This window comes from Mobula hypostoma, chromosome 8 (assembly GCF_963921235.1).
Source record: "Mobula hypostoma chromosome 8, sMobHyp1.1, whole genome shotgun sequence".
NCBI classification, from domain to species: Eukaryota; Metazoa; Chordata; class Chondrichthyes; order Myliobatiformes; family Myliobatidae; genus Mobula; species Mobula hypostoma.
In genome coordinates, this window is record NC_086104.1 from 140,604,039 (window position 1) to 140,630,694 (window position 26,656).

General features: G+C 42.0%; 1 protein-coding gene across 4 annotated transcripts in view; it reads left to right on the forward strand.

Moving 5' to 3' along the window:
* LOC134351014 (rho GTPase-activating protein 25-like) overlaps positions 1 to 26,656 on the forward strand; it is a 100,256-nt gene that overhangs the window by 36,660 nt on the left and 36,940 nt on the right. For 3 of the 4 annotated variants that reach the window (XM_063056975.1, XM_063056977.1, XM_063056978.1), the window contains exons 2-4: positions 2,089 to 2,282; positions 2,548 to 2,635; positions 12,227 to 12,355. In XM_063056975.1, coding sequence (XP_062913045.1) covers positions 2,089 to 2,282; positions 2,548 to 2,635; positions 12,227 to 12,355 — 411 coding nt within the window. The remainder of the gene's footprint in view (positions 1 to 2,088; positions 2,283 to 2,547; positions 2,636 to 12,226; positions 12,356 to 26,656) is intronic. The other variant, XM_063056976.1, reaches the window with a different exon arrangement.

Here is a 26,656-nt window from a genome sequence, read left to right on the forward strand (position 1 = left end):
AGGATATTAATGGTGGAGGATGTGGCAATGGTATTATCATTAAAAGCAAAGGTTGGTATTCAGACTCTCTTGCTGGAATGATATTGGACAGATAATATATAGGCATCTGTTAGTCTCTTGAGACCATGGATTTGCACCTTGGAAGGTTTCCAGGGCGCAGGCCTGGGCAAGGTTGTAATGAAAGACCAGCAGTTGCCCATGCTGCAAGTCTCCCCTCTCCACGCCACCATTGTTGTCCAAGGAAAGGGCATTAGGACCCATACAGCTTGGCACCGGTGTCATCGTAGAGCAATGTGTGGTTAAGTGCCTTGCTCAAGGACACAACATACTGTCTCAGCCAAGGCTTGAACTAGCGACCTTCAGATCACTAGACGAACGCTTAACCACTTGGCCACTTATCTTGGAGAGATAAGTGATGTGTTTTGTAGATGGTGGAAAGATTTCAGGGAGCCAAGTAATGTACAATGTGACGAGAATACACATAGATTAAATGTTAGCTGTCCTGTGCTGGCACCAGTGGGATCAGCAGTTGGTCTGCCGCCTGTCTTCAGGAGAGAGAGAGATAAGGAAAACAATGGAGCAGCATTTGGAGATGTTAATGAAGGGACAGGAGAGAGTAACGGAAGGAGAGCTGTCAAAGATCGGCTCCCCCTTTGAACCCTGAACTGTTTGAAGTGATGGACAGGCAATACCCCAGCAGGGGGATAAAAAGGGACAGGTTCGCTAAGGCAAGACACACACACGACACCCTAAGGTAATGAGACCCTGGAAGCGGTGCGTCTCCCACAAGCCGGTGGGAAGTTTTTGGACGGCTGATCGCGGGATCAAGCCATTGACGCTCAGGGTGGAAAAGCACGATTGGTGGGAACCTGGTGTGTGTCCACCGTTGCCTGGGTGCCAGGTTCACCGCAGAGAAACGATCGTATCGGGAAATGGAGGGGTCACGGTCGGTGACCTCAGATGACATCACAAAGGACTCGCCCGAAAGCTGACTGCGAAGGTCTGTGTGGAAGCCGTTTTGAATATTCATTCGTTTTGCTCTCTCTCTCCTTCCCCCCCACTGTCCATCGCCATGGCAGCGATTACTGCGAACTGAACTGAACTAAATTGAACTGAACTTTGGTCACTTTGAAACTGGTCATTTACCCCTAGACAACGATAGAGCTTGATTGATCCTGTTATCTTACTGATTGATCCTGTTATCTTAATTCTGTGTACATGTATGTTTATCATTGCTGAACTGTTGCATTCATTATCCTTTTGATTAGAGTACTGTGTTGCTTGTTTCTTTAATAAAACTTTCTTAGTTCTAGTAATCCAGACTCCAACTGAGTGATCCATTTCTGCTGGTTTGGCAACCCAGTTACAGGGTACGTAACAACAAGCTAATATAGAAATGCGGAGTATACCATTTTGTTTTTCAATGACAAGTTTGTTATAAGTACAATTTATGTGAGCCTTTAAAAGGCACACGACAGGATCTCAAATACAGAGTACTTCTCTGGTTACATAAAATATAAAATGGCCAATAATATCTCTGTTTTGACTGCTATTTCTCAGTTAACTCTCATACGATGGTGCAATGCACTGTCTGACACATTTCCTTTCAGATGGACTGTTGCAAAATGTCATCTACTTTGTTAAGCGGGTGGAAAAGGTTACACTGTACTATTTTAGAGGCACTGTTTATGGTGTTCCTTTTGTTCAATCTTACTGAACTGGATTAGTCATTATTACCTTAGTGTCAACGAGCTGCAGAATTCAAATACACTGGTTAGTTTCCTAATGACAACTCTTCAGAAGTTCTTTAGTATCTTCAGTAACTGTTTTATTTGGTCTGAGATGCTGGTAGAAGACAGAACATAGCACAGTACAAGCTCTTCAGCCCACAACCTATATAAACCTCCTCAATTTTGCCCTTCACTCCTACACAGCCCATAATCCTCCATTTTTCTTACATCATTGTGCCTATTTAAGAGACTTTCAAAAGTTCCTACCATGACCCTGGGCAGTACAGTCCAGGCACCCTCCACTCTGTTAAAAAAAAATACCATATAAGAAAAAACATGTCTTTCTTTTTGTTTGTAGGCCGTTCTAAGAGTGTGATGCCAGGAGAACACAGCTCAAATCGACCTTCATCTCCCAATATGCTGGAGCGTCCTGTCAAGTCAGGCTGGTTGAAGAAGAAGAGGTCTTTAGTGAAGCAGTGGCAATCTCGTTGGTTTGTTCTTCGAGGATCTTACCTGAGTTACTACAAGGAGGAGGAAGACGGGAAACCACAGGTAACCTAACGTTAATTGTTGGTAATAAATGGTTTCAAATAAACGTTGAAAAAGTAAATCTACACAAATACTGTGAAACCACGTAAACCCAGATTAACATTGTTGATGGCAATCCTTTGTCAACAAAATAGTATTTATAAGGCATATCCCTACTTTGCATATCATGGCCTTCGTAATGCACTATTCTTTATAAACGCAAACTGTCATTACGTTTAATTAAAGGGCCTCATTATAACAATAGCTCTTACGTCTGTATTACCTACAGGGCTGCATTGTTCTTCAGGACTGCAAGGTTAATGAACATCCTGCAAACCCAGAAGATCCAGGAAAGTACCTCTTTGAAATTGTTCCAGGTAGGTCTCACTGTTTAACCCAGAGTGGATTGGGAAATCCAGAAAGGCTCCCAATTTAAAAGCTCGACTATGTCAAGGTATTTCACTGGGGATAACATTTGAAAGATACAATTGAAAAACTTCATCCCTGGGTCACAAGAGGAAGAAAGTTAGTTCGGGTAATGATTGTTTTTGTACAAAACCTCTACTGAAAGCACCTGTATGTTTGACGTGCCTTGGTTATCATGATACCAGTAGCTAACCTTCCTTGTTTTCAAATTCACCATGGCACTGATTTAATTTCCGATATGAAATCTGGAATTGTTGTTGATCCGTCTCAAAAATGCTGTGCATCCATCATGCATCACAGCAACAGTGAGGACCAAGTTATGAGCTAATTGATCCCTTCACTTCCCTCTAATTCTTAGTGGGTTTCTATTCCAAAAAGGGAATCTGTGAAAATGGCCATGTCAACTGCTATGGCAGCACAGCGGTTAGCATGACATTATTACAGCTTGGCTGATGGAGCTTGGAGTTCAATTCCGGCATCCTCTGTAAGCAAGTTTGTACATTTCTACTTGTATGCTTGTGGGTTTCCTCCACGTGCTCTGGTTTCCTTCTGTAGTCCAAAGTCTACAGATTAGTAGGATGATTGGTCATTTTAAATTATTCTGTGATTAGGCTAGGATTAAATCAGTTGTTTGCTGGGGGGCACAGCTCAGTGAGCTGGACGGCCCTGTTCTATGCTGTATCTCTAAATAAGTTAAAACAAAATATTTGGTTCCTCAGTGACTTACTGAATACTTGGAAGCCAAGAAAATTGGTTCTCTAGCAGGAGGAATATGAGAAGGGAAATGGAAAAAAAGCAGGTGTTACATGCTCATGGTTGCCTGAGGAGATGTCATGAGAAGGGGAGAAGACTTCGGTGAAACGGAAGAAGAAATCAAAGCAGTGAAAATAGGATTCTCCAGAATGTTGTAAAAATTGTGGGTGGAAAGATCTAGATCATATTGGGTGTATCAGACATTGCAGAGGATTCTCCATTGAATGTGAAAAATGAGACCAACGGGTGAGCGGTTGACGTCTAAAGCACAGATGCCCCTGAGGGTCTTGTCAAATATGGTTGAAGAGAACTCATGGGTTGAGGATGAGGTAACCATATTTTAAGTTCCGATGTGGACAGTTGGATCAATAGTTTAGATATAATAGGGAAGAAGAAGCAGGGAGAATGGAATGGAGGACTTTCAGACTGGGAGGAGATGTAGTAAACATTACCATAGTCATATGGAATTGAAACTGGGTTTTAGCCCATCTTTAATAAACTTTTTAACCCATCTACAATAGTCCAGTTTGTCCACACTGGAAATGTGTCCATCTATGCCTTGGCTATTGAAGTGTCTTTTTAAATCCCTCTTAAACGAAGTGATCTTATCTGATTCCACTACCTCTTATGTATCATCTTCCAGATAGATGTCATTCTCTGTGTGAAGACCTACCCCTTGGATCCCCTTTAAAAACCCCTTCCTCTCACCTTAAACCTTGTTTTCACCATCCCTATCATGGGAAAAAGACCTTGACCGTCTGCCCTGCCTATATATCATATAGCCTTATGTATTTTAATCTGGTCAACTTTCAGCTTCCATTATTCCAGGGAAAATAAGCCCACCCTACTCCATCGCTCCCATAACTAAAGTCCTCCAATCCAGGAATCATCCTAATGAATTTCCTCTGCACCCTGGGAGCAATCACATTTTCCTACACAATACACCAATTCTGGACTTTCTTGGAATCTAATTGCTACCTATCCCTTTAAATGGAGACATGGAAGCTCATAAAGGGAGATAATTTACGGGTATATTGCTGATATAAGACTTTGGATTACACTACGATAGGACAGGAGCAGGTAAAAAGGCATAGATTGTATCTTTTCCAATTGCTTTCAGATGTGCTGGAGAAATAGGATCAGACTGTCAGAGGGGGAATGGTCTCACTGGATGATGAAAATGGGAGGGGAAGATATGGTAGGCTGTGTACCACATGGAGGCACTGAAAATATCAGAGGATTTTCTACTGAATGCAGTGGCTGGTGGTGGTGGTGATGGTGAGGGGGGTGTGATGGATTGCTGGGGGAGGGGGAATCTGAATCACTGGTATTGTTTTACTGCAGTGCATTCCTGATCAAATAATATTCATATACAAAAATACTGAATTTGAAATTCAATCTTCCCCCCACCCTTCCTTAATTCATGCTATCAGCAGAACCTCTACTCCCTCCTTTGTGGTGTGATTGTCCTCCTTTCTTTGAAATGTATCTTCACAATATATGTAAAACATACACTGAGTGGGAATGTGGAATGAAAGCCACATTTTCACTTGCTGTCTTATACTTGTTTCAAAACAAACCTTTGTTTAACATTGTCATTCAGTTGGGCTGCTAATTGATTGTCTTTTATTTCACATGAACAGTCTGATTGAACTTTTTAAAATAATAGATAAAACAAGCGAGGCATCTATCTATTGAGTGTTGTTCTCCAAGTATAGGTTGAATATGTTTTGAGTTTAAAGAATTTGAATAAATTGGTCTTTCAAGTACAGAGAAGCTTCAATAATAATTGGAACCTATGGTCATTGGTAAAATCAAACAGGGTCTAGAAAAGAAATGACCTTTAAAGAAAAGGTTACCTACAGGGTTAATAAATTGGAATTCAGCAAAGTGCTTCCAAATACAAGCACGGGCTAATATGTAAAATGATCACTAAAAAGTCTAGTCAGAGATTCAATTTAAATTTTACACAGAAAATTATTGAAATATGGAACTTGCATCACAAGTTGAGGCAAAAAGAAAGCTTCCATGCATTTTAGGAAGCGGTACATAAGGGAGAAAGGGAGAAAGAAATGTTGCTGGGTTGAGGTGTTCACCTTTGTGCCTTATGTCTACTTTGACTATTACTAAGGATGACTATAGAGTACATATTTGTAAAACATGTTAAATTGGTTTATTTATCAAATTGTTCTAACAGTGTGGTTGCAGCTATAATGAAAACTGAGTGTATTTCAGAACAATTTCCAATATATCTGCAACCACACAGTTATTGGAATCCGATAGAGATCTCGCAATCTTAGAGCCTTACTGACAATTTATGTCCGTTTTTTGAACCCCATTGTACACTTTTAGACAAAACGATATGAGATGCTGAAAAAGTTGCAGCAAAGATACACAAAATACTACCATGAAGAAAAATATTAGAAATATAAGGAACAATAAAAAATATATAAACATGAGAAAACCTGCAGATGCTGGAAATCCAAGCAACACACACAAAGTGCTGGAGGAACTCAGCAGGCCAGGCAGCATCTAGGGAAAGGAGTACAGTCAACGTTTTGGGCCGAGACCCTTCATCTGGACTGGAGAAAAAAAAGATAAGAAGGCAGAGTAAGAAGGTTGGGTGGGGGAGAAGGGAGGAAAAAACACAAGGTGATAGGTGAAACTGGGAGGGAGAAGGGTGGAGTAAAGAGCTGGGAAGTTGATTGGTGAAAGAGCAACAGGACTGGAGAAGGGGAAATCTGATAGGGGAGGACAGAAGGCCATGGAAGAAGGAAAAGTGGGGAGGAGCACCAGAGGGAGGTGATGGGCAGGTAAGGAGATAAGGTGAGAGAGGGAAATGAGAATGAGGAATGGCGAAGGGAGGTGGTCATTACCAGAAGTTCAATATAATCGATGTTCATGCCATCAGGTTGGAGGCTAACCAGACGGAATATAAAGTGTTGCTCTTCCAACCTGAGTGTGGCCTCATCGCCATGTAGAGGAGGCCATAGACTGACCTATCGGAATGGGAATGGGAAGTGGAATTAAAGTGGGTGGCCACTGGGAGATCCTGATTTTTCTAGCGGATGCTAGGCGAAGCAGTCTCCAAATCTATGTCAGGTCTCACCAATATAAAGGAGGCCACACCAGGAGTACCGGATAGGGTAAATGACACCAACAGACTCAAAGATGAAGCGTCACCTCACCTGGAAGGACCGTTTGGGCCCCTGAATAGTAGTGAGGGAGGAGGTGTAGCACTTGTTCGGCTTGCAAGGTTAAGTGACTGGAGGGAGATCAGTGGGGAGGGACGAATGGACAAGGGAGATGCGTAGGGAGGAATCCCTGCAGAAAGTATAAAGTCAGGAGGGCGAGGGAAAGATGTGCTTGGTGGTGGGATCCCACAGGAGATGCAGTAATTTATGTATATATATATATTTTTTTGTTCTTAATGCAAGTATTACATTTGAGGTTTCATATAACCAGTCAGTTTTGACAACTCATGCTGTCAAGCTCTGTATCACTGATGGAGCGCTTAACCAAAATTAAGCACAGCTGCCTCTCCAATCTGACCATTAAAATGGATACTCTCTCTTTTTAAGGATGATTATAACAAACACTGTAAAATTGATGGTGGAAGTTTTCCATCTTCAAAATGAGTCACATTTAAAAACAGAAACAGATACTGAGCTACAAGCAGTCATATGAATCCATTGCATGAGCTTCAGGCGACGCTAATGCAATTTTGTTCTCTCCCTGTTTTTCCCCACTTTTTCTCCCTCTTTGTCATTTAGTTTCTATGCTTTTATTTTTCTCATCGTTCACCAGTGTGTGTAAGATCTCTGTAAAGGTTTTCCCCAAACAAAGGGAAGGTAGGCTCATCCAATATGCACCAGGCCTGACAGCTGACATGATTACATGATTATATACCATGAGGGATTTGGCGTTTATTTCGTGTTTTGTTGAAGCAATCACCAGCATTGAATCAATTGCAATGGGCTGCATCAACATTTGACGTATGGTGAGAAAACTGTATCAGTTGACAAATGTGGCTCATTCAGTTCACACCTCAGTATTTGGATGGCCTAAAGCTATGGGTACATTCTGTGAAAGCATTTCTGACACTTAAAGACACCAAAGAGAAAAACAACTCAAGACCAGGCTTAGGCACCTTCAGTCCAAGATTGGTTTCTGTACATGTAGAGGATGTGGTATTTGAGAGTGAAGCTAACATGAAATGATGGCAAGTTTCATTCAGCACACCATGTTAGATATCTCCTTAAACACTGCTCATTTTGATGGTGAAAAAAAAATTAATGGACTTTAAATCAAAATTTCTTAAGTCATCTCATTACCTTACATCCTACATTTGTTTATGACCATGAATGTATCATCTGAGTGAAGGTGGGCTTTTAATCAAAGGAACAACTCAATTATAATACTCATTTTTTTTACCCAGTTCTTCCATTGTGTCACATTTCCTCACACACAACACACCTCTGAGAGCTTTGTGCTCCTCTAACTAATCAACCCTATGCTGACTGTACCATTAGTCACTAAGGTTTAAGTTCTGGAAATCCTTCCCTAATCCTCTCTGGCCCTTCTTTCTACTTGATAAATTTGTTGGGAATCTCTTTGACTAACCATTATCTACAGGTGCTTCATCCATGCAGAGGTTAGAGCTACTACCTCTCAGCACCTGAGATTTGGGCTTAATCATAGCCTTGGATACTGTTTTTGTAGAGTTTGCATGTTCTTCCTGTGACTATGTAGTTTCTGCTGGGTACTCCAGTTTTCTTCCTTATCTGAAAATTATGTCGGTAGGTTAACTGTTTATTATAAATTATCTCATGATGTAGGTTCATAGTAAAATGGGAAATCTGATGGACATATAGGAGCCCTGCAGCCATACAACAGTCTCTGATTCTGGGGATGATTGTTGCCAAAACACTTATCTTGAGGAAATGAAAATCACCTTCTCCCCCTTCCTTTCGGAGATGGATGGCTGATATGATCTCAATCATACAGATGGAGAATCTTAGGTTCTTGAGAACAATTCAATTAAAAAATTTTCAGCTATCAGGGATCCATTCTTTGCCTGCCTGGACGAGACCGGGGGGCAGATGAGCAATTTCCCCCCAGCTGATTTCTCATGGCCCTCATTTGAGATTTAATGTTTAGTATTTTTGAGCACTTTGTACAACAGGCATCCCTCCAATGTTATGTCTCTTTCTTTTTTTTTTGCTTATTTCATTTTTATACATGTCTGAGCTGGTATGTTCTTGTTGATTTCATTGTTTTTTTTGAAAATTTCAAAAATAAAGTATTAAAAAAAAGGAAGTAAAGTATAGGGAAATAAGCAGATGGCCAATGTTAATGATAGGATTGCTCTGCTGGGTGCAGGCATGGACCTAATGGTCTGAATTTTTTTTAGTTCATTCAAAGGACATAGGCATCACAGGCTGAACCAGCATTTAACTGCCCATCCCTCATTGCCCTTGAGAAGGTGATGGGGAACAACCTCATCTATCAAGTATTGGAGGATCCCTAGCCAGGGTAAACTCAAGCAAAGCTGCAGGGCTGGACAACATACCAGGTCAGATGTTGAGGGACTGTGCAGCCCAGCTAACAGAGGTCTTAGTGTACATCTCCTTGAAACAGTCGACTGTCTCTGCAGGCTTCAAGGCAGCCACCAATATTCCAGTGCCCAAGGTAGCAACTGTAACTGGCCTAAATGACTACTGCCCAGTGGCGCTGAATTCAACAGTCATGAAGTGCATTGAGCTGCTGGCAATGGACTGTATAAAATTCCGCCTTCCAGCTACATTGGACTCTTTCCAGTTCACCTACCATTCAAACCGATCCACTGTTGATGTCATAACCTTGAACCTCCACTCCATCCTGTTCCACATAGAAAAAAATGTCTAATACGCCTAGATGTTGTTCATCGACTTCACCTCAGTGTTTAATATGATCAGCCCTCAGGGGCTGGTAGGTAAACTGTCCTTGTTGGGATGCCACATCCCTCTCTAGAAATAGATGTTGGACTTCTTGATGGAAAGACCCCGGTCAGTCTGAGTTGGCTCCATCATCTCAAGTTCCATCACACTGGGCACTCATGCCCCCCAGGGCTGTGTGGTTAGCCCATTGCTAACTCATGACTGCACTGCCAGATCCAGCTCAAACTGCATCACCAAGTTCGCTGATGATAATACAGTGGTTGTCCTCATCAGCAATCACGATGAGTCGGCATACAGAGAGGAGATTGAGAGGTTTGACAAATGGTGCAAAAATAACACTCTGAATCTCAATGTGGACAAGACAAACGGGATGATTGTGGACTCCAGGAAGGCACTGGTCGACCACTCTCCACTGCACATCAATGGCTTTGCCATGAAGTGAGTGAAGAACACGAAGTTCCTTGGTGTGTACATAATGGATGATCTAATTTGGACCCACAACACCTCCTCACTAGTCAAGAAGGCACAGCAGTGTCTACACATTCTGAGGAGAAGCAAGGCTCTTGACCCCATTCCAAGAACTTTCTACAGAGGCACAATCAAGAGTGTCCTGTCTACCTGCACCATTTTGTGGTATGGACGTTGCAAGGCATCCAAATACAACTCCCTACAGAGGATAGTAAAAACCACCAAGAGAGTCACCGGGGTCTCCCTCCTCTCTGTTTGTAAAATTTACCACATTACATGAGAAGCATTTGATGGCTCTGAACCTGTACTCTCTTGAATTCAGAAGAAAGACGGGAGATCTCACTGAAGCCTATTGAATGTTGAAAAGCTTCAACAGAGTGGATGTGGAGAGGATGTTTCCTGTGGTGGGGAGTCTAACACCAGAGGACAAAGCCTCAGAATAGAGGAACATGCATTTGGAGCGAGAGGAGGAGGAATTTCTTCAGCCAGAGAGTGGTGAATCTGTGGAATTTGTTGCTGGGATGGCTGTGGAGGCCAAGTCATTGGTTATACTTAAGGCAGAAGTTGATAGGTTCTTAGTTTATCAGGGCATGAAGGGATATGGGTAGAAGGCAGGAGAGAGGGAATTGGATCAGCCATGATGAATTGGCAGAGCAGACTCAATGGGCCAGATGGCCTAATTATCTCCTATATCTTATGGTCTTGTTACCAGGAGTGTTGTATACAAAAGGCCCAAAGCATTGTTGAGGATGCCTACCACCCATCCCACGGTCTCTTTGACCCATTACCATGAGGAAGGAGGTACAGAAGAATCAGGACTAGGACTGCCAGACTGGATAGTAGTTTCTTCCCTTGGGCTGTAAGACTAAAAAATACCCTGCCACCACCAAGGTCTCATCACTAGGACAGAGGACTGTTTATTGTTTACGTACTGTTTACTGTTTAGCAGTGCTGCACATTACATGCATTTTTATTATATTTCATTAACTTATTTATGAAAATATTTTGGTTTAGTCGTGGTCATAGTCATAGTTATACTTTACTGATCCCGGGGGAAATTGGTTTTCGTTACAGTTGCACCATAAATAAGAAATAGTAATAGAACCATAAATAGTTAAATAGTAATATGTAAATTATGCCAGTAAATTATGAGATAAATCCACGACCCGCCTATTGGCTCAGGGTGTCTGACCCTCCAAGGGAGGAGTTATAAAGTTTGTTGGCCACAGGCAGGAATGACTTCCTATGACGCTCTGTGCTGCATCTCGGTGGAATGAGTCTCTGGCTGAATGTACTCCTGTGCCCACCCAGTACATTATGTAGTGGATGGGAGACATCGACCAAGATGGCATGCAATTTAGACAGCATCCTCTTTTCAGACACCACCGTGAGAGAGTCCAGTTCCATCCCCACAACATCACTGGCCTTATGAATGAGTTTGTTGATTCTGTTGTTGTCTGCTACCCTCAGCCTGCAACAGCAAACATGATAGCACTGGCCACCGCAGACTCATATAACATCCTCAGCATTGTCCGGCAGATGTTAAAGGACCTCAGTCTCCTCAGGAAATCGAGACGGTTATGTGCTGTGTGTGATACATGTTTTGTGGGTGAACTGTGGTCAAAAGGAACATTGCTTAATTTGGCTGTATATATCTACAGTCAGATGACAATAAACTTGAATTGGAACTTGAACCTTTTTGAACTGGGCAATATTGAGGTGTGGGTAATACCCACAAGGCCGTGAGGGAGAAAGTTCCAGGATTTTGACCCAGCTACGTCTAAGGATTAGCAATGTCCAATTCATAACGGTGGTTTGAGGGGTATCTTCCAAGTGATGGTGTTCCTGTGCTTTTGCTGCCCTTGTTCTTCTAGAGGTTAAGGGCCTGGAAAGTGCTGTCCAAAGACTCCTGAATAGTTTTCTTGTGTCTGTAGTAAGTGGCTTTGGTATTAAATTTTGTTTGGTTATAGCATATTGAAGAGTCTTGCGACATTTTACCACATTAAAGATACAATTACAGTTACAATGTAAGGTTTTGACCTGAAAAATCGTCTTTCACTCTTGACCAGGCTGAGAAATCCCAAACTGGTGGTGATACTGCCTTGACCTGCTGAGTATTTCCAATGCTTGCTGATTTTATTTCAGATTCTGTGCATCAGAAGTCTTTTATTTTTGTAATATTTATCGGTAATTGGTGTAGGGCAATAAAATGTTTTATGCTTTCTTTTTACACTTTATGTATTGCACTGTGCATAAAACAACAAATTTCTTGACATGTCAGTAGCAATAAACCTGATTCTGATTATGAAATGTATATCGAAGTTTAAACAGGTGGACTTAAAAAAAATGTGAGCTAATGCTTTGACATCTGGTGCTTTTCAGCAGTCCCTGGTGACCGAGATCGGCTAGGGAATGTTCAGGACTCACACATGTTGATGGCCAATTCTCAGAATGAAATGGAAGAGTGGGTGAAAGCAATCCGAAGATCGATGGGAAGCCTTTCTACAGGAGGTACAATATTAGCTTCAGATTTGTCTTTAATTTCTGTTTATAAAAACTGATTATGACAAAAATATTCTTAAAATGTATGTGCTACAATCTTACAGACTGATATTTTGTGATTAGTACGAGGATGCTACACTGCTGATGGTTCTGACCTTTAGGTGAAACCTCAAACCTCAAACTCAAGCTAGTGGAAAGATTGCAAAGCACCATTTGTAGAAGCAAATCTCCCTGGAGTTATGGCTAATTCTCAGCAAAAGACGTTACTAAAGCAGATCCTCTGTTTTTTATTGACACTTTTATTCATGCTTCAGTACTGTTAGTGAAAGTGTGGTGGGGTGGAGATATGACTCTACCAAAAACGGTGTAAGGTGCTCCTTCCCTCCGCTAGCCTGCAGGTCACCCTTGGGCAAGGTGTAGCACCTGCTTAGCCTCCTGATCAGGGTCACATGAAGCCATGGGAGCAGGTGGTGGATGGTTGTTTGAGCAGCTGGTGCACATCACAAGTCCTGGTTATGCGACCACAGACGCCAGGGAGACGATCTCTGAAGAAGATTGATAATGGCTGTGGCTACCCGTCTTGTAAAGACACTGCCCAGAAGAAGGTAATGGCAAACCACTTCTGTAGAAAAATTTGCCAAGAACAATCATGGCACATATTGATCATGGTGACAACTGTTAGTGAACTGACTGCTGGATTTTTACACAGTGGTGACATCTGTTAGTCTCACGAGACCATGGATCTGCGCCTGGAAATTCCAGTCCAGGGCGCAGGCCTGGGCAAGGTTGTATGGAAGACCGGCAGTTGCCCAGACAGCAAGTCTCCTCTCTCCACGCCACTGGTGTTGTCCAAGGGAAGGGCAAGGGCTGATACAGCTTGGCACCATTGTCGTCGCAGGAGTTGCCAGAACGAGGTGGAAGGCAACGTCGGGCTGCCTTAGGGATTGCTCCAGACTTGTCCTCAGGGTTTACTCCCTAAGCCTTTCCCATGACTGGGTATGGCCGCAAGGCAGCGGACGTTTGAAATCAGAGTTTTCCCTTCTCTTAGATGGACTGCCTTCCCAAGCTGATGAGCTCCATCTGCCCAAAACACTGGTTTTAAGGCGCCGGGACCTGCCTTCGCCCCTTCTCCTGTCATTAGAAACAGTTCCGCCAGGCTTAGAGGCTAAGCCACATGAGACGGCCAGGAGTTGGACTTGGTTGTCAGAGGCTATTTGAGGCACATGCCGTGAGGAGAACTTTTAGGTAGTGGGAGCTCGTCTTGATAACCTTGGAACCATTTTTACACGATATTTGTATGTACACTTCAAAAATTGTAAAGCATTCAGTGACATCCTAAGTTGGTGGAAGGAAATTGAGAAATACCGTGTGCACAATTGATATTATCAAAACCAATAATATCTGATAGCTAAGTGTGTTCCGAAGTAAAGTTGATTCACTCCTTTGATGCCGCTAAGTAGGCACATGACACCAAAGCATAAAGGTGGTTAAGATTTGATCCTGGCTTAACAGTGGCTGATCTTAGACAGGGAGTAGGACTCATAATACATGCCCATACCTGATCAACAGAGATTGATCTCTTTGGACAGCACAATCGAGCATGTCTTATGAGGAAAGGTTGAGCAAGCTGGGGCTTTCTGTTTGGAGTGAGGAAGATAAGAGGTGACTTGATGGAGGTGTATAAGAGGAATAGATAAAGCAAACAGCCAACACCTTTTATACACACATTCTTTCTCTCTCTCTCCTTTTTCTCCCTCTGTCCCTCTCACTATACCCCTTGCCCATCCTCTGGGTTTCCCCCCCCCCCCCCTTTTCCTTCGCCCTGGGCCTCCTGTCCTATGATCCTCTCATATCCCTTTTGCCAATCACCTGTCCAGCTCTTGGATCCATCCCTCCCCCTCCTGTCTTCTCCTATCATTTTGGATCTCCCCCTCCCCCTCCCACTTTCAAATCTCTTACTAGCTCTTCTTTCAGTTAGCCTTGACGAAGGGTCTCGGCCCGAAACGTTGACTGTACCTCTTCCTAGAGATGCTGCCTGGCTGCAATTTTTATGTGTGTAGCCAACACCTTTCTCCCAGATTGGAAATGGCAAATAGAGAGGGAATAATTTTACGATAACTGAAGTATGGGTGGTGGGGGGGGGGATGTCAGAGGTAGTTTTTTTTTACACAGAGGGTGGTAAGTGTGTGGAACACACTACTGGAGGTGGTGATAGAAGAGGATACATTAAGGAGATTCAAGAGACTCTTAGGCACATGGATTAAAGAAAAATAGAGGGCTCTGAGGGAGAGAAGTGTTAAGATAGATCTTGGAGTAGGCTACAAGGTCGACATAGCATCGTGGGCTGAAGGGCCAGCACTGTGCTGTACTGTTCTATGTTCTAATGGTGTAGCTAGTGTAGCTGTTGCCCCTCAACTCCACTGAACTGGGATCAATCCTGACCTCCAGTGCTTTCTGAGTGGACTTTGCATACTTTTCCTGTGACCACGTGGGTTTCGTCCGTGCACTCTTGTTTCCTCCCACGTCTCAACGACATGTGGGGTGTAGCTTAGCTGGCTTCTGTAAATTGCCCCTAAAGTGGGGGATGAGTGGTGGGATGAGGAAGAGCTGATGAGAATGTGGGGAGAATAGAATGAGATTTATGTAGGTTCAGTGTAAAAATTGCCAGTGGTCGGTATAGGTTCAATGGGCTGAAAGGCCTATTTCGATGACTTTTTGAAGCCACTGTCATTGTTAACAAGTGGGTGCAAAGTTGTATTAAGCTTACTAAACAATTTATTTGAAAATATGTAATGCACTGTGAAATCTCTCATATGAACAGCACTGCATCTCACACGAAATTTAGAACATTCATGCCAGGATTGGAAATTTTTTTTTGCAGCAATAAAGCGTTCATAATTAATAAAATATCCCAAATATATCTATAGAAGCATATTTGCTGGACCAATGTTAAAGTATTTACTGGTGTTATATTAACACCATTCTTCCCCTGAATATCCCTTCCTGAACCAATTAGCTATCCCTGAACCTCATCCTTTACTGCATTTTGCACAGTTAAATCTGATGCAGGGAAAAGAAAATGATGCATTTTTACATTTTACCTATGACTCATTAGCCTCAAAGAACAGCAGAGAGCATAATGCAGCTTTCTTCAAATAGAGTAAGGTATGTCTCAATGTTATAGCTGAACACAGTTAGTCCAGTCTTTGAACTACAGAAACCAAAGCATCCTTATACAGAGTTTGCTCAGCCTCACTTCTCAAATGCAGTGGTCCTTCCAGCTGGTTATCTTTCAGGAAAGGTTAACTCTTAATTTCTTTGTCAACTTTTAGCTGGAGGAGGACTGAATTTGGGAACTTGCACAGTAAAGTTTATACTTTATACTTTACTTTATACTTCATTGTCGCCAAACAATTGATACTAGAACGTACAATTATCACAGCGATAGTTGATTCTGTGCTTTGCACTCCCTGGAGTACAAACCAATAATAAATATTAAAAATTTAAATTATAAATCATAAATAGAAAATAGAAAATGGAAAGTAAGGTAGTGCAAAAAAACCGAGAGGCAGGTCTGGATATTTGGAGGGTACGGCCCAGATCCGGGTCAGGATCCGTTCAGCAATCTTATCACAGTTGGAAAGAAACTGTTCCCAAATCTGGCCGTACGAGTCTTCAAGCTCCTGAGCCTTCTCCTGGAGGGAAGAGGGACGAAAAGTGTGTTGGCTGGGTGGGTCGTGTCCTTGATTATCCTGGCAGCACTGCTCCAACAGCATGCGGTGTAAAGTTTGCTGCAAATTTTAAGTTCATTTCTTGGTTTTTGATTAGTAAGGGCATCAAAGGCTACGGGGACAAGGCAGGAGAATGGTGTTGGGAGAGAAAGTATATCAGTTAGAATTGAATGGTAGAACAGATGTCCCTATGTCTTATGGTCCTATTAATATAGCACAGTACAGTTACTGTCCTTTCTCCAATGATGTTGAGCTGAACTAGTTAAACTGGTAATTAAACACATAACTAAACTAATCCCTTCTGCTTACACGCGGTCCATATCACTTCATTTTCTACACATTCACGTGCCTAATCTAAGAGCTTTTAAAATGCCTCTATTATATTTGCCTCCACTACAACACCTGGCAGCACTTTCCAAGCATCCACCGCTCTTTGTAAAACAAAACCTGCCCTACACATCTCCTTTGAACTTACCCCCTCCCCACAGGAGCACAGTGATTAGCACAATGTTTCACAGTACAGGCGACCGGTGTTCAATTTCCCCCACTGCCAGGGAGAAGTTCTCTCCATGACCACATTGATTTCCTCTGAGTGCCCAGGTTTCCTTCCACTGTGCAAAGACGCTACGGTTGGTAGATCAAAGGGTTGCAGGGCAGCACGGCTTGGAGTGCTGCAAGAGCCTGTTCCATGCTGCACTTCAATATGGTAAAAAATAAATAAACACTCGCCCTCCAGTGCTCTGGGTGCTTCAACCTGAGGAAAAAACTATCGACTGACTATCTATGTCTCTCATAATCTTATAAAATTCTGCCTCTCCTGAGAAAGAAGCCCAGTTACCAGGATCTTGATAAGGGAACCAACTTGGTTGCCAGTACCTACATTCCAATAAATATTATGCCATCTAAGGCTGAGACAGATCAATTTTTTTTTGTGCTACAATGGTGTCCATGGTTATGGGGATCCAGGGAGAAAAATGGAATTGAGGATTTGAATGGCTAGGAGTTTATTGTCTATTCCTCTTCCATTTGAATCCATGGTTCAGCATTCCTGCTTTGGCCCAGATAGTCTTGTTCTGAGATCAAGCCCTTTTAAACATTTTGGGTTAGAGATTCAGTGTTTTATGACCGAACATGGACTTAATCAGAAACACAAGTCACTTTTGCAACGCTCTGGAAACTTCACAGAGTGAGCCACCCTTTTGCGTGCAGAGTTCCTCCTGAGCTTTGTGAGGTCTTACTTGGAGAGAACAGCACCAGTTACCTGGGATAGTCATATTGGAGTACCCTTGTGCATGCAGAGTTCCTCACGGAGCATTGTGGGGTCTTAGAGTGTTACACCTGTAGAGAACAACACTAGTCACCTGGGATAGTCATATTAGAGTAGTATTACTCAAAATTCTGAGATCCTTGTAAGTTGTTCTCTTATTCACCTTTCATTCTCCATCCTCCACCCTATTCTCTGAATGAGAAACCAACTTCCACCCCCAAAACTCTCTGATGTCACTCTTAAGTCCACAGGTTTCAGGCTGTGACACACTGTGGCTCAGATGGTCTTAGCTGTACCCAGCAATGTCATTATCAAATGCTGATATATCATTAGGAGTTTGAGGAGATTTGGTATGTCACCAGAGATACTGGGAGCATTCTAACTGGCTGCATCACTATCTGATATGGGAGAGCTACTGCGCAGGATTGTAATAAGCTGCAGTGAGTTATAAACTTAGCTCCATCATGGGCACTAGCCTTCATAGTATCCAAGACATTTTCAAGGAGTGACGTTTCAAGAAGGTGGCGTTCATCATTAAGGACCCCCTTCACCCAGGCCCTGTACTCATTGCTACCATCAGAAAGGAGATATAGAAGCCTGAAGGCACACACCTGATGATTCAGGAATAGCTTTTTCTCCTCTGCCATCACAATTTTTTTCTATTATTTTGTATTGCTTTGTACTGGGGCTGCAAAGACAATAAATTTCATGACATACGCCAGTGATATTAAACCTGATTCTGATTCTGACTCTGAACTGAAGACTTAGTTTGGAGGCCCCACTATCTATCATCCCCAGACACAATGTTCTAGTTCCTGTTGTCAAGTCTCCAATGGTCCTGTGAGGTGACCCACGTATGCAGTGACTCTCCAAAGCCCAGACCTTCACCCAGAAATCCAGCAAGGCCACATTCTTTGACTAATTGTCATTGGTCCAGGGCTAAAAGTTGCAATTGCTATTCTGCAGGTCTAGGGTGGCTTCAGATACCACTGAAATTTGTAGGTTGACTAGCCATCATGCTGCATCAACTATGCAACACACTTAATTGAATTTTTAGGCCTTGGTCACACAAGTTTTGAGAACTTTCTAACTTAAACCTCAGTTCAAAGTAATCTAGTTTCTCAGAAAATATCTCCATTAGTGTATTATTTACAAGGAATCACAGACAACAGTTTACAGAAGCTGCTATCTCTTCAATTCCAGGAACTGGAAATCTGGCATGGTGTAGAGTTGTGACTGCAGAAGGAATCAGTAAAACTTCTGCAAAATACTTAACTCACACATAAAACCCTTGTCTCCACTTTCTCTCTGTACCTCTCATTCCCTTTGATGGAAGTCATGCAGATGCCTCATATCAATCAGCGACTCAGGAAAAGCTTCTTCCCCTCTGCCATCCGATTCCTAAATGGACACTGAAGCTCTGGACACTACCTCACTTATCTTTAATATACATTATTTCTGTTTTTGCATTTTTAAAAATCTATTCAATATATGTAATTGATTTACTTGTTTGTTTATTATTATTTTTGTTTGATTTATTTTCTTTTCTTGCATTGAACTGCTGCAGCTAGGTTAACAAATTTCACGTCACATGCCGGTGATAATAATTCTGATCCTGATTCTGATTCAACTGGCACAATTCTGCACTACTTTGTATATGACTCTAAAATATTGAAGTCATACAACAGCTCATGGCAAGAGAGACCTATTTCTTGCAGATCTTGAGGGTTGTCTAACATACTCAGTGGCCACTTTAGAAGGTATACCTGCTGGTTCATGCAAATATCTAATCAGCCAATCATGTGGCAGCAGCTCAATGCATAAAAGCATGCAGTCATGGTCAAAATGTTCAGATGATACTCAGGCCAAACACCAGGATGAGGAGGAATTGTAATCTAAGTGACTTTGACCATAGAATGATCATTGGTGGGAGACGGGATGGTTTGAGTATATCAGAAACTGGGATTATAACACACAGTGGTCTCTTGAGTTTACAGAGAATGGTGCAAAAATAATCCGGTGAATGGCAGTTCTCTGGGCAAAAACACCTTGTTAATGGTCCTGACGAAGGGTCTCGGCCCGAAATGTCCACTGTACCTTTTTCTAGAGATGCTGCCTGGCCTGCTGTGTTCACCAGCCACTTTGATGTGTGTTGCTTGAAATGCCAGCATCTGCAGATTTCCTCGTGTTGCGTTGTTAATGGTAGACTGCTTCAAGCTCACAGGAAGGGGACAGTAACTCAGTTAACCATGGATTGCAACAATGGTGTGCAGAGGAGCATCTCTGAATGTACAACATGTCGAACCTTGAGGTGAATGGGCTACAGCAGCAGAAGACCATGAACATACAGAAATACACTCAGTGGCCACTTTATTAGGTATGGGGGGTATGTAATTAAGTTTCCACTGAGTGTATATTTGTTTTGATACCTGAACCTTGATGTTTATTTCAGTCAGAGTCATAGTGCATATATAAACAGACCACTTAGCCAACTGGGTCTATGCCAACTATTAATTTGTATCTGCATTGATCCTATTCTACGGCACTTTGTTTATAGCCTACCAACGATACCTTCACAACTCTTTCATTCCTTAAGTCTTTGATTCTTTGCTTTATGTGTTTTGCTAACAAGTGTTGTTGATAATCCATCCTTCTTATGTTAAGGAGAGAGCTTCACTCTGTTGAAAAAACCATAGCTATGAATTACAAAAACAAAGCATTCAACCTGAGGATTCTAATAATTAAAACTGAGCAGGGCAGGGAAGACTAAACATGAACTTTACTTGCAGCTCAGTTTCCGTCCTTTATAATTGCACAATCAACCATTAATTATGGTCTGCTGCTTCCAACAACTCAAAACTTGCTAGCAAAGATTATTTTCTTGAGACCATGCCTTATCTAAGTTTCCTTTTACAACCATAGACCACTGAACTGGATCTCATCAGCAGCCATGAAATTGAATATCAGAATTTTGCCAAATAGACCATAAAGTAAATTTATGACCAGCCTGTGTTTCACTTCCTCAGATGTTGTGGACAATGCTGGCAAAACTAGCTTCATCACTAAACACTTTTCAACAGAATTTCTTACTAGGCTATTTTAGAAAGCAGTAAACTGTTAGTCATATGCTGCTTCGGGAGACACATATTGGCCAAACTGAGGAAGTCAAGAAATTTCCTTCCCTAAAGTGTTTCTACAATAGTTTCATTGCTCGATACTATCATTTTATTGCTTTCTTACTCAAGTACCTGAATTTAAGTTGAACATCTATAAAAACTGCTAATGCTAGAAATCTGAAATAGAAACAGAACATGCTGAATATATTTCGCAGATCCAGTAACAGCTGTGGAAAGTGAAACAGAGTTAATGTATCAGGTCTAGAACTCTTTGACAAAAAGCAAAGAGAGAGAAAAAAAACGTTAGGCTTTAGAAGCACATAAGGTCAGGGAGGAATAGGTAGATCAAAGGGAAAATCTCTGATAAGATGGAACCAAATAAGCTAATGACGAAGTAGGTGGCACCACTGTCCTTAGATCGCGTCCTTTCCCATCAATGTCTTTCGAGGTGGAGCAGTAATTCATCGTGTTTCTTCCAATTTACTATACACGTTGGTTTCCATTTTCACAATACAGTCTTCTGGATATTGGAGAAACCAAATGCAGATTGGGTGTTTGCTTTTCAGAATATCTGCATTCAGTCTACTGGAATCCTTTGGCTTAGCTTTTCTCTTTTCATTATTATAGTTGTTTATTAGGCGTATTGCCACTGCCCTACTATTAACAACACACAGTTGACAAAGAGGCATAATCTGATTGCAATAGCTCTACCTACTCTTTTGGTCTTACCTATCAAAAATATTGCCTTTGTTCTGTCTGACCCTCCACCACTTCCTGGTGCTGAAAATAATCTTACTTGCTCTTTTTCCCCGTTATGATGAAAGGTCTTGGAGCTGAAATGTTAATTCTGTTTCTCTTTAATGATGTTCTCAGGATGACACTTTCCATTCTAGAACATTTCGGATGTCCTCCTTTTTTTTTTCAAAAAAGCAGGGGTTCCATTTCACCACAACTGATGCTGCCCTTTCCCTCATCTTCTCCATTTCTCACACATCCGCTCTCACCCCATCCCCCTGATTCACAACAGGGATAGTGATCCCACTATCATTACCTACCACAGCACAAGCCTCTGTATCTGGTGCATCGTTCTCTATAATGTCTGTCATCCGAAACAGGATCCTTCCACTAAGCACATCTCTCCCTGCCATCCTTGTTCCACTCACAGGAGGGATCACACTCTATGTGACTCCCTTGTCCTCTCATCCCTCCCCACTGACCTCTCTCCTGGTATTTATCCTTTCAAGCGTGATGGCTACTACACCTGCTCCTACACCTCCTCCCCAGCACCATTCAGGGACCGAAACTGTCCTTACAGATGAGAAAACACTTCATTTGCAGGTCTGTTGGGGTCATCTACTGTATCTGTTGCTCTAGTGTGGCTTCTCCTACATCAGTGAGACCTGACACAGACTGGGGAACCACATTGCCAAGCACACTTGCTCTGTCCGCAGCAAGAGGCAGGATGCCATTTCAATTCAACTTCTCATTCCTTTTTTGACATGTCTGCCTGTGGCTTCCTCTTCTGCCATGATGAGGCCAAGCTCATATTGGAGGAACAACGCCTCATATTCTGTCTGGGTAGCCTCCAACCTAATGGCGTGAACAGTGATTTTTCTAACTTATGGTAATTTCTCCCCCTCCCACACTTATTTTCTCTTGTTCCAGTCCCCATTGTGTTTACTTCTTACTCCTTCTGTTCTCCTCAGCTGCCCATCACTTCCCTCAGGCTCCCCTCCTTTTTCCCTTTCTGTGATTCACTGTCCTCTCCTATAAGATTCCTTCTTCTTCAGCCCTTTAAATTTAACATAGAACATAGAATAGTACAGCACATTACAGGCCCTTCGGCCCACAATGTTGTGCCAAGCCTTAAACCCTGCCTCCCATATAACCCCCACTTTAAATTCCTCCATATACCTGTCTAGCAGTCTTTTAAACTTCTCTAGCGTATCTGCCTCCACCACTGACGCAGGCAGTGTATTCCACACACCAACCACTCTCTGAGTGAAAAACCTTCCTCTAATATCCCCCTTGAACTTCCCACCCCTTACCTTTAAGCCATGTCCTCTTGTATTGAGCAGTGGTGCCCTGGAGAAGAGGCGCTGGCTATCCATTCTATCTATTCCTCTTATTATCTTGTACACCTCTATCATGTCTCCTCTCATCCTCCTTCTCTCCAAAGAGTAAAGCCCTGGCTCCCTTAATCTCTGATCATAATGCATACTTTCTAAACCAGGCAGCATCCTGGTAAATCTCTTCTGCACCCTTTCCAATGCTTCCACGTCCTTCCTATAGTGAGGCGACCAGAACTGGACACAGTACTCCAAATGTGGCCTAATCAGAAAATTCCAGCTTCTGACTTCATTCCCTCACCCCACTCACCCACCCTCCTCCTGACCTGGTCTGACTTATCACCTACCAGCTTGTACTCCTTTGCCTCCCCCAACCTTCTTATTCTGGCGTCTGCCACCTCTTTGCCAATCCTAATGAATGATCACAGCCCAATACGTGACTGTTTGCTCCCCTCCATAGAACTTGCCTGACTTTCAGAGTTCCTCCAGCATTTTGTGTGTTGTTGAGGAAAGAGATATTGGGTTTTGGAGTGCAGAGGAGATTCAGGAGGTAGAGTCTGGAAAAGAGTGGCTTAGCCTATAATGAGACATTGAGTTATCTGGGACCGTGCTCACTGGAATTCAGAAGAATGAGAGAGGATCTTACAGAAACATATAAAATTATGAAAGGGATGGATAAGATAGAGGCAGGAAAGTTGTTTCCACTTTTAAGTGAGACTAGAACCGGGGGACATAGACTCAAGGTTCAGGGGATCAGATTTGGGATGGAGATGAGAAAAAAACTGCTTTTCCCATAGAGTGGCAGAATTACCTGCTCAGAGAAACAGGCTATATCATTCAATATATTTAAGATACAGTTACATACACTTTTGCATAGGAGGGGTATTAACGTTTATGGGGAAAAGACAGGTAGGAGAAGCTGAATGCATGGCCAGATCAGTCATGATCTTATTGAATGGTGGAGCAGACTTGATGGGACAGATAGCCTACTCCTGCTCCTATTTCTTCTGTCCTTATGATTTGCTGCATTAAATTAAAATATCCATTGTCATCCACCACCCACTTTATTGATTGTATAATCCTTCATCCACCTGAGTCTGCTTTCTGGAATTCCCTCCTCACTCAGTCTCTATAGCTTATTTAATAGCTCCCTCCAAACTATCTCTGTTACCCATCTGCCTCTGTACTCTCCAGATCTTATTCAGCACCTGTTGACTTCACTCTTGCCCTGACAGTAAAGACATTGAGTAAACAGAACTTCAGCTTTCTTTTGTTATGATTTCCATTTCCCTCTGATTCATGAGTATCCTTGGTTTTCATCCTTCCGTCACTGGTGATCATATCATCAGGTGAGTTCCTAAATCCTGGAATTCCTTCTCCAAATGTTTCTTCCTCTCTCTCTCCCTTGTTCTAAGAGTCAACCTAGCTCTGAATAGACTTTTGACCATCTGTCTCAAAGTCCTCTTTTCTGACTCAAGTCTATACACTCTTCCAACAACGTGTTTGAATTATTTTACTACATCAAAAGATGCTACATAATTATAAATTGTAGTTGAGTTTGTTGAAAGCAGTGGAAATGGCCTGCAAAAATTACATGCTATATTTAACTGAGGAGATGGGGTTAGTTCACTCTACCCTTTGTGATTCTGCAGCTCCTTTCTTAACGGTGTATTGAACTCAACATTCACTCCGATTCAGGAGCCTGATCGTTGAGGGGTAGTAACTGTTCATGAACTCAGTGATGTGGGAGGGCTTTGCCTTTGATGAGCTGGGCCATATTTACTACTTCAGAATCAGGTTTATTATTACTGGCATGTGTTGTGAAATTTTAGATTAGATTATTAGATTATGAGGACACACAGTCCCCTTTTATTGTCATTTAGTAATGCGTGCATTAAGAAATGATACAATGTTTTTCCAGAATGATATCACAGAAACACATGACAAACCAAGACTGAAAAACTGACAAAAACCTCATAATTATAATATATAGTTACAACAGTGCAAAGCGATACTGTAATTTGATAAGAACAGACCATGGGTACGGTACAGTCTCAAAGACTCTCGAAAGTCCCATCATCTCGTGCAGACGGTAAACCTCCAGCGCTGCAAACTTGCCGATGCAGCACCTCGGAAGCATCCGACCACAGTTCGACTCCGAGTCCGTCCGAAAACTCCTAGCCTCCGACCAGCTCCCCGACACCGATGCACCGAGCACCATCTCCGCCGAGCGCTTCGACCCCGGCCCCGGCAACAGGCAACAGGCAAGGCCGAGGATTTGGGGCCTTCCCTCCGGAGATTCTCAATCGTGCAGTAGTAGCGGCAGCGAAGCAGGCATTTCAGAAGTTTCTCCAGCTGTTCCTCTGTGCTTCTTCACGTCTGTCTCTATCAAATCAGGATTGTGCACGGCATCTACTTCACAGATACGATATCAGTTCGGAACGGCCGCATGCGCTGCATCGCGCCGCCATCTTCTAAATTAAATCATTTAATTTGTTAAATTAGCAGCAGCAGCTCAATGCAATAGATGATAATATAGAAAGAAGAAGAAAAATAAATAAATAAATCACAGTAAGTAGATATATATGTCTATTATTTATTACTATTTATTTATGTATGTTTATTATATGAATAGATTAAAAATAGTGCAAAAACAGAAATAATATAAAAAAGTGAGGTAGTAAGGCTTCCTTCCAAGATACCTTACGGAACATCAATCTCGAGCAGCAGAGCTTGATAGATATGATTAAATATTCTTGTTTTAGCCTGATACTACTTTTTGTAGACTCTCCATTCAGTTCCATGGCATTTGTGTTCTATACCAAACTGTGATGCAGCAACCAGTTAAATACTCTCCACCATGCACCTGTAGATGTTTGTCAAAGTTTTAGATGTCATGCCAAATCTTTGCACACTTCTAAGGAAGTAGAGGTGTTATGTTTTGTAACTTCAAGACATTAAACGAATTTAAATGAAGATATGGAGTCTGAAATAAGGGTGTAACTTTGAGTTTACTTTTAGCGAGGCACACATGTATTACTTGGTAGCATGGTGATGTATGCAATGAATGTATTATTACATATAACCCATAATTATTTAAATGAACAAGAATGCTTAATCAACCAATATATATGTACAAGATTACTCAAATATTATTGAATATTAAATACACAACAAGAGGCGCTGCTGTGCTGTCTTTGTAATGGAATTTGCGTGCTGGGTCTAATTTAGGTTGGCACGACGTTATGACAACTTGGGATGTTCCAGAGTTCAGAATTCAATTCCAGCACTGTTCTGTAAGGAGTCTCTGTATGTCCTCCCTGTAGAATGCATGGGTTTTTCCTGGGCGCTCCAGTTTCCTCCCACAGTTGAAAGATGTACCCGGGTAGGTTAAGTGGCCATTGTAAATTGTCCCATGGATAGGTTAGGGTTAATTGGGTTTTTTGGCAGTTGCTGGGACGGTGCGGCTCAAAGGGCCCGAAGGGCCTACTCTGCACTGTATCACTAAGTAAATAAAATAACCAATAAACACTGTTAAAGATCTTCATCTATGCTCCGTAGCCATTCAAGTGCTTGACACTGAGATTTTGCTGCACCTTTGTACTTCAGCCTATCACTGGCATGATCGCAGCTTGAAGGGTGTACATAGGCCTAAAATCTACATGAAATTTTGTTGGACTCATGGTAATTAAACTATTACCTCAATTTGAAATGAAGTCATCATTTATACAATGCTAACAGCTCAATGGTCATGTTTGCGGCAAAGCCAGGAATTTCCTTTGGAATTCCTCTTATCAGCAGTCAAAATTCAAAGTGCATTTATTATCAAAATATGCACATGTCAGTATATACTACCATGGGATTTTCTTGCAGCCATGCAGTAGAATTTATGAAAAACTACAAAAAAAGACTGATAAACACTAATGTGCAAAAAAAAAGACAAATTGTGTAAAAATACTGAGAATGTGAATTACAGAGTTCTTGAAAGTGAGTCTGTAGGTTGTGCAATCGGTTCAGATTTGAGGTGAGTGAAGTTATCCATGCTGGTTTAGACAAGTCGTGCCAGTAATCTCATCATCCCTATAGGAGATAGGAAGAACATTTTCATATTTGGATTTACTACTCTC